Source organism: Pygoscelis adeliae, unplaced genomic scaffold, assembly GCF_000699105.1.
Source record: "Pygoscelis adeliae isolate BGI_AS28 unplaced genomic scaffold, ASM69910v1 Scaffold316, whole genome shotgun sequence".
NCBI lineage: Eukaryota > Metazoa > Chordata > Aves > Sphenisciformes > Spheniscidae > Pygoscelis > Pygoscelis adeliae.
Window position 1 is genome coordinate 840,163 of NW_008824905.1, and position 8,475 is coordinate 848,637.

General features: G+C 41.3%; 1 protein-coding gene across 2 annotated transcripts in view; it reads left to right on the plus strand.

Annotated features, from left to right (window-relative positions):
* Positions 1–8,475, plus strand: part of G3BP2 (GTPase activating protein (SH3 domain) binding protein 2) — a 21,866-nt gene that overhangs the window by 1,002 nt on the left and 12,389 nt on the right. For both annotated transcript variants that reach the window (XM_009324887.1, XM_009324888.1), the window contains exons 2-5: positions 4,079–4,160; positions 5,206–5,379; positions 6,075–6,165; positions 7,142–7,244. In XM_009324887.1, coding sequence (XP_009323162.1) covers positions 4,079–4,160; positions 5,206–5,379; positions 6,075–6,165; positions 7,142–7,244 — 450 coding nt within the window. The remainder of the gene's footprint in view (positions 1–4,078; positions 4,161–5,205; positions 5,380–6,074; positions 6,166–7,141; positions 7,245–8,475) is intronic.

Sequence of the window (8,475 nt, forward strand, 5' to 3'; positions counted from 1 at the left end):
GTTGTTTTCTGAGTTTAAATCTGTTTTTAAGGTGTCTGAGTAGGGTATTCCAGGCTTTCCTAGTCTATGTTTAGTAATCTAAGAGAAGTTAAAAGCAGGATTTTTAGCAATTGCAGAATTTTTCCTCGCCCTCAATACTTCAACAAATGAGTCAGATCAGATCAACAACTGGGCAAGTATGTCCATGTAACACATCGATACCTGATCTACAAACTGACAGCTCTCTCTGACCCAAGAACTGCGTTCCTTAGGTGCGTATCATGCCTGGGTGTTTTCCCCAGGTGACCTGGGAAAGGACCCCTTGCCTTGGAGTTAGCTTCGGAGGCACCTCTTAGGCAGGTCTGTCAGCAGTTAGCATCTTGTCGATACCCGTAGCTATCCATCGCCTGTAAAGGTCAGGCAGTTGAAATTCTTCTAAGAGACTTAGAAAGGGTGTGACTATACCAGTTTTTCAAGGCAACAATTATGTTGTGAGCAAATGATGCAATGGAAATCCTGATATCGGAACAGCAGGGTCATTTGTGAGTGATAGAAAAGCCCAAATTAGTAAGACAAGTTTCTTGTGAAGTGTGCTGTCGTTTTGCTCTGAAACCCAGAAATCCTTTGCGTAAACGAAGAGACAGAGAAGAGTTTATAAGGGATGATTAGGCCATGCTTCACAGCTTGATACCAAAGGCAGAGGGAGAATTACATTGGTTCTACAATGAGATTGCCTTTCCTTTTGTAACGCTTTTTTTCAATGGCAGTTAAACTGTATATTGGGGTAAATCACCCATGCCTCAAACTTGGGGTTGAAAGTAGTCTTTGATTTTGCAGGTAAGAGCGTTTACCTGTAATGATAGTGACTGTAACCTTGGTAGGATTTGGAGGCGGGGGGGAGGGTTTTGATTTAAGAAGCAAAACGCTATCGGTATGTTTTTCCTCCATAACTGCTTCAGACAATGAAGAGCAGCCAGCTGTTCCAGGTTTGCCTTCCCTCCTGCTTTCCTTTAGTACGGCAACATTACTTCTGTTGCATCAATATTAAGACATGCTATGGGAGCATTATGGAGCTGGTGTTCCTGGAACGTTTGGGATGTAGACTGACGTTTCCAGGTTGGGGTTATTTGAAATTGGCAGAAGCGTACGTGTGAGGAAAAATGCTGTCTGCGGAGACATTTAGCTTGTTGAAGACAACTTTGGTGCTTTATAGGAGGTACTAGATATTACTCCCACCCCTCTAAATCTCAAGCTTTACTCAAACAACTCCGAAATGCAGCTTTCCAAATTATGCTGTGTGCGTGGTACATTGAGTGGGAACAGGGAATTGTCCATAGAGTTTACCTTCTTGCAGGAACTGTGTTTTCATCAAGGGCTCTAGCCCAAAAACGTTACAGAATTTTTCTTCTTTTATAAAGTGGAGGGGCTGTTGATGACTGGTCAGTTAACTGTCTCCTGGAATGGCCCTGCTGAGGTCGGCGGAGCTGGATAGACACTCACAAGGCAAGCTCCCCTCATGCAGGTGATACTCTGTGCTCACGAATATTCTCCGTCCACTTGAAAGGTGGCGCAAGTGTCACTAACAATAGCATCTGTGAAATTTCTCTTAGATACCTCTGCACAGGAGCGTCCTAGAGGTTTTGATCTGGTTTGGTTGAATCGTAGCTGATTCTTGAGCTGCTTGTGTGAAATGTCTTCTAGCCAGTTTTAGTCTCTGCCACTGCTGTCCCTTTTTTTGGGCTGCGGAGGTGGCTCCCTTTTTCTAGTCAGCCTCAGATATGGAGGGCATTTGCCTTTCTGTTCGTTGGCCCCACCTTGTTTATGAGTGATGCTCTTCTGAGAGGGCATCTTATCTTCCCTCTTTCCTTTGCTGTTAGTCTGAACAACAACTTGCTCACTGCCACAGAAAGATTTTGGTTTTCGTGGCATCCTGATGCTTGATGTGCTCCTTCTTGCAGCAGCAAGGGAGTGTAGACAGCAAGTGTTGAAGCTATTGGTTTACCCAACGAAAAGCTTGAGAAGAGCACCGAGTATCCTGTCGCTAGTCATTATCCAAAGCTTATCCAGGGGTTATGGGTAAGCAGAGATCAGTTTGCCCTCTAAATGGGTGTTACTCTGTGTAGTTTGCATGCCTGGTGCACTTCAGGTGAATTTATATGGCTTTACCGGCCCCTTAAGTGAGAATCTGTAATTCTGTATAACTGGGGACTTTAACGTTTACTCCTTTCCTGATCTGCAGTTCCCACTTGTTAGGTTTTCTGCCTACCAAAGAGTTTGAACAGTTCGTTAAAAGCGAGTTAAAACTCTTGGTCCCCCTGTGAAAGCACTTAGTAAGATATGCTGACTGTCAGAGCGCTTACTCTGGAATTCAGAGAGTGAAAAGATGTTTTCCTGTCTGCTCGCGCACTGTTTCAGCTGAAATTCTGTTTTTCCTTGCTGTTAGGAAGTGCTGGACCGTGCTCAAAAACATGGTTATGCAGTTGGTACCAAAGAAAACAATGTAATATTTCCCAGAATTTTTTCTGGACATAGTCATGCGAGTTAAAATCTTGGGTTGGTGTTTTCAGGAAAGTAGAACCGGAGAGAGTTTCTAGGTTTATCAGGATAAACCAAGAAATGGCAAATGTGGAAGTTCTAGTGTTTAATTCTGTATCTTAACACTGACCCTCCGCATTGGCTTGTTTAACTAGAGAGAAATGTTCTGTGTCCTTGCTAATCTGTGTGACAGTGAGTTTATAGAAGTACTTAATGAAAATTTTATTTCATACATACAGTACGAGGGTGGATGATAATGGTATCTTGTAGAAGTAGGGCAAGCGTTACCATTCAGACCTCATGGCAATCACTCCCAAGGCAAAGCATGCTTCTAAATAAAAAAAGGTGTGATATGATGGTTTTGTCTGATCTATTAATTTAAACGTACAGAAAATATTAAGCATTTGTCACATGCTTTATAAGCTGGCAGTAAAAATCCAAACCAAAACCTAGACTATTCTAGGCTCGAAATTTGGAAGTGGAATGAAAGTGCAAAAAGATCTCTGAAATGTAAGAAAAATATTGGAAGCCAGTGTACGTGTATTACATGTAAAAAATACAAGCTTTTGAAATCCAATCCAGTAGCTGGGTCAAGAAAGGGTCTTAGGGTTTGTTTTTCTTGGAGTGGTCCAGGGGTTTGTGCTATTTACAAGACCAAAACCACAACTGCTACTTGTTGGGTGGCATAAATATGGAATATTAGTTTTGTGTCAAAAGTTATACGGTGGACGCTGCTGTAAGTGGCGATTCAGTTATTGTACACAATGATGCAATTAATGCAAATGAAATACTATTCACTGCCTAACTGTAAGAAGCATAGAGACAACGCTGCTTTTGGGCTACATCTAGTACTGAATTTATCCCTTGGTGCGGCAGCAGTAAGATGCAGTTTTGTTTGGTCTTCTTTCGTTTGCTGTTTTTTCACACTTGATTTCAGACAGCATTTCTTCTGGGGGCTTTGTGTTCAGCTGTGGTGCCTAAGAGAAATCTGGTCTTTTCTAATACTTTGGAGGTTTGTAATGAGCTCTTTGGCCCTCGCTTTCGAGAAAGCTGAAGTGTGAAATAACAGCCACATATAGCACAGAGACAGGATAGATGGGGAGGTGGGTTGGGTGGTGAGGCAAATTGTCTGTGCAGTCTGAATCCAAGGCAGAATCCCTCGCTGCTGCCCGAAGCTTTGAAGAGAAGGGGTGTTCGGAGGAGAGGCAGGCGGGTTGTTCCTCCCTAGGCTAACGCCTTGGCTGGGTAGCGCGGCTTTAACACAGGGAGGTGATTTTGACGTTGGGGAACCTTCAAGCCAAAATGGCCACCTTGCTTAAAGGAAGCAAGCGAAAGGTTGAGGTTGATTTGGGAGCTTGCTACATATCTTGGGCAAACTGGAATACTGAATATTATGCTTGTTTGTTCCTGTATTCTTTGAGCCTCGGAAGTGGAAAATATATCTTGAATTGCTGTTTGTGCTGAAATTCCTGATGCATTGAGCTCCACAACTTTCGGCTAAAATACTCATTGGATGTGGTTTTATTTTTTCACTGCTATGACCTTTACATCTCTTCACTTGCAGGTTTTATGGCAGGAATTCTTCTTATGTCCATGGAGGACTGGATGCCAGTGGAAAACCACAAGAAGCAGTGTACGGTCAAGCTGTGCGTATCAAAATCGGTCCTGTAATCCTCATTGATGTTCGGAACTTACTTGTATAAACCAGTCTTTTTCTTTACGGATTACTTTGACTTTCTTATCTGGTAAATAACGTATCGTGATACTGCCTGCTGTTCAGAGGCAGATAGGAATTTGTTGGCTTGAATTTCTTGTTTGATTGTTGCTGCTTTTACTGTGGGTTGTGTTTGATTCATCAGCTTTGCATCTGGGCTGCAGAAAATTTATTTAGGATGGGAAACAAAAGCAAGAGGACCTGTTAGACTTGCGCTATTGATGTATCTTATTGCAGTTAGAAGTGGTTCCTTGAGAAGGGGACTTTGATCTTTGCGAGTTACATGGAATTCTGTATGTTACCAAATTCTTCTGTGAGTGGAGTTTTCTTAAAGTGGAAGATAACTTTTGAAGAAGTGAAGTAAGTCCAGGAAACACAAGTTTTCGCTTTGGTTGTAGCTCTTTATCAGAATAATGTCTGTCACCTAGGGGCATCTGTTCGTGCGGTAGCCGCATCTTTGAGCAATGTGGCTTTTAGCCCAGGGCAGGTTTGGTTTCTTCTCCTTTAATCAGCAGAACCTGATTTGGCAGCACAAAAAACTTGGCAGTGCAGATGTTACCCCCTCCTGTGACGTTTGGGCACTTTGTGGGTGCGTAGAGGGTTGGGTTTTTTTGTTTGGGGGGTGGTGGGGTTTTTTTTTCTTTAAACACAAGGTAAATCCTGTCCCTCTCACAGGCCCTTTAAAAAATGAAAGCCTTAAAATAGGTCATATGTTGTAATACAGTTGGAAAAATTGGACGGCAAGTTGTACGCTATTTGACTACTCTGAGAAGTACTTGAATCCTGGAGGAAAACTTCAGAATGAAAGTTGGATGAGCTCAGGTAGACCGTTCTCAGTGAAAGACCCTTCCTGGTTTCGTATTTACTGTTTGAGCTTCAGTGGGGTGCTTTTTTGTGTTCGTTCAGACTCGGGTATTTAAAAGGTGAAGGCTCTCTACAAAACTCAGTGTAGCTAAAATGTAATTCTTTATTTCTAGGAGATACACAAGAAAGTGATGTCATTACAGTTCAGCGAATGCCACACCAAGATTCGTCACGTAGATGCTCATGCTACTCTGAGTGATGGGGTGGTTGTGCAAGTAATGGGAGAGCTGTCAAACAATGGGCAGCCGATGAGGAAGTTCATGCAGACTTTTGTGCTTGCTCCAGAAGTAAGTATATGTAAGATTGTGTTTAACTTCAAATAATGATGATGATGGAAACCTGACCTGTAGCTACAATTTGTCATATTGGGGCAAAAAATACGATCTGGCTTTTAGAGCTTGGCCCAGAGGCTATCATTAAATGTGCCACATTATGTGAGTGCAGAGAAACAACTGTATTGGACCCGTCCTGAGCCGTTTTATTGTCTTAGACTTGAAATATTGGAGCAGTAATACCAAGCAAATTGGAGCTTGCATTTGGGAGCTGCCATTGGCGCAAATAAATAAAGAAAATAACGTTCGGCTCTGCAGATCAAGTCTCTAGTGTAGTTCTGTGCTTTCTTCAAGTCTGCTGGCAAATCGAGTATGCGTTGATGCTGCACAAGTTACTGCTAAAATTTAATAGGGAAAATTCAAGTTCCTTGATGAAACTGAGGGACTTTACGTTTAGCTAGAACCTATGATTGCTGTGAGTTAGCAAAAATGTTTTTTTTTTCCTGCTTGAAGCTTCCTTTTTCAGTTGGGTGGAAGTTACCGTTCAATTGTTTGATTAGAGTAGAGGTACCACTTGGAAAATGGCTTTAGTGAAATAATCCTATTCCAAAATGTTGGTGGGTACCCCAAAGCTTGTATCTCTAGTCCATCCTTGTTGTGGACTGCTAATATACCGTGTATGTGAAAAAATGCATGTTGCTCTTTTGCAGGGTTCTGTTCCAAACAAGTTCTATGTTCATAACGATATCTTCAGATATGAAGATGAAGTATTTGGGGATTCAGAAGGAGAACTTGATGAAGGTGAGAAGAACTGCACATGTAGTTTGTCTTGCCCATGTTCCTCTAGCACGTATGCAGAGCTTTCAGAAGCGTCTAGAGGAGGAGATGGAAGGACGCAAACTGTATTGCATTCTCATGGAGCATAGTAATTTGGGAGGGGGCTGAGGCAGGGAGCGTAGGTTATGTTGCTGGAACTATCTGCTGGTCCAAAACATTCTGTAAAATTAAGGTTATATATTCCTTAATTCCTTATTCCTCAAAGGGCTGAACTGGCTCAGGATGGGTGAGGCTTGGCAGAGAATGGAAATAATGAACAGTAGTACTTTTGCTGCCACAAGTTTCATCAGGTAGACTTGATTTCTCTGATCAGTCGAATTTTTAGGTGAAGAGATTTGAAGAAAAAAATCTAATTGCCTTTTCAAAGATGACACGTAGTTCACTTTCGCATCATTATCACATTCAGTAATTCATTTCTATTCAGAGGCTGAACTTGACCTGGGTGGTTTTTTTCCCCTCTGTTCACTGAGGCAAAGCAAATCAGAGTGCAGCCAGAATGTATGTACATGTGTTCACTGGATAATTTCTGGAATTTTTTCATCTCGGTTCTGTGGAACAAAGCATCTTAGGCAATCATCCTTCTATTTGAGGTTAATCTTCTTAGTTTTAGGTACTGAGATTTATGAGCTAATAGTGCAGTCATTCTCTTTTACTTCCGTGATATGAAAAGCATCTGCTGCTTTAAAAGACCCTCCTCAGACCCTCCTCCCAGAACTTCCTAGCAGCAATATGTCTCTAGTTTCGCCTTTTTGTGGAAATAGTAAGAAACAAAGCCTCTTGAAGAAGCGGAAGGGTCTTCTATTTTTTTTTGCAGCTAATTTTGCCTTATTTAGTTGATGAAGCTTTATTTTGATTACTACTAGTTTAATATGCTTTTATTTTAAGTGCGGCTTGTGTACGCTTGCAGAGATTTTTAAGGAAGTTTTTCTTTTTGTGTCAGAGTCTGAGGAAGAGGTGGAAGAGGAGCAGGAGGAAAGACAACCATCGCCTGAACCTGTGCAAGAGAATGCAAGCGGTACTTACTATGAAAACCATCCTGTAACGTAAGAAGTCCGTTTTATTATATGAAGTTGCTTTTTTAATAAAAATGACAGAATTGCTTTGGCTTTGGATTCTGGATGTGGTTTAACAGGTAGTTTAGGAAAGTACACTTAACTTGATACGGATCCGTGTAATGTTAACGTTATATTATTTTGAAACATTGCTTCTTGAATGGAGAGAGGAAATGGGGGATGTTCTTATGCTTGTTAGTTATTTTCACTTCTGGTTTCAAATGTGAGGTGAAAAGGTAGCAACCGCGTTTATGTGCACACTTAATGGAGTCTTTGTTATTACAACAGTGAGTTGGTATGACGTAATTTATATGAACAGATGGGTTAACAAAGGGGTGGTTAATGATATGTTACTCCTCAAATCTGGGTAGCACTTGAAACTGAGAGGAAGGTCTACTTTTTGAGAAGTTGCTGTACAGCTGTATTGGAAGAATAGGTCTCTGTCCCAAGTCTCTTAAAATCTAAACAAGATTAAAAAAAAAAGTTTCTTTATATTTTTGTAAGAAAACCACATTTTATTAAACAAACAAAGAAAACCCCCCAAACACAAAGAAACACACAACAAAACCCTGTGCTTTTTTTGAAATGTAGGAATGCCTTTTAAAGGGCCAGAACTGACTTCCCGGTTTCCTTGTTAAAAAAACATTTACGACATCACTAGATGATGTCTGTTAAGTGCACCAGTGATAACGGTAAACGCTGGTCACATAATGCTTTTCATGAGAAATCTTATAGAAGAGGGGAGTCTGCTGGAATTCTGGCAGTGACTTGCTTAATCAAGATAATGCAGGAAGTTTTTGATGCCTAAAAGCATCGAGTCAGGTCTCAGTTTTGGGTTACTGTGCCGATTGGAAAGAAGCTGTAAAGGCATCGTTCATCAGATAGTCACTTAGGCATATGCTAACCTGTGGGAGGAGCTGCATAGGCAGGAGTATTTGGAATTTGGTAAGCTTTTGGGGTGGCTGAAGAGAGAAGTGAAGAACGTCAGATCCCTTTACATTTTGAACACACAGAGCAGAGAAGAAGTTGCGTGTGGTTTTCAGTAAACAAGACTCACACTCCTTTGATAAGGAACTTGCATGGCATTTTTGTAAATAATCTGCGGGTTTCGTTCCAAAATTGGCTTCGTTTATGTGTATAGCTTAATCTTCCATTGGTCTCTCACTGTGCTTCTATTCTTTTAGGAGCAGCAGTTCTTGAGTTTAGCACCTATTCCTTAAAC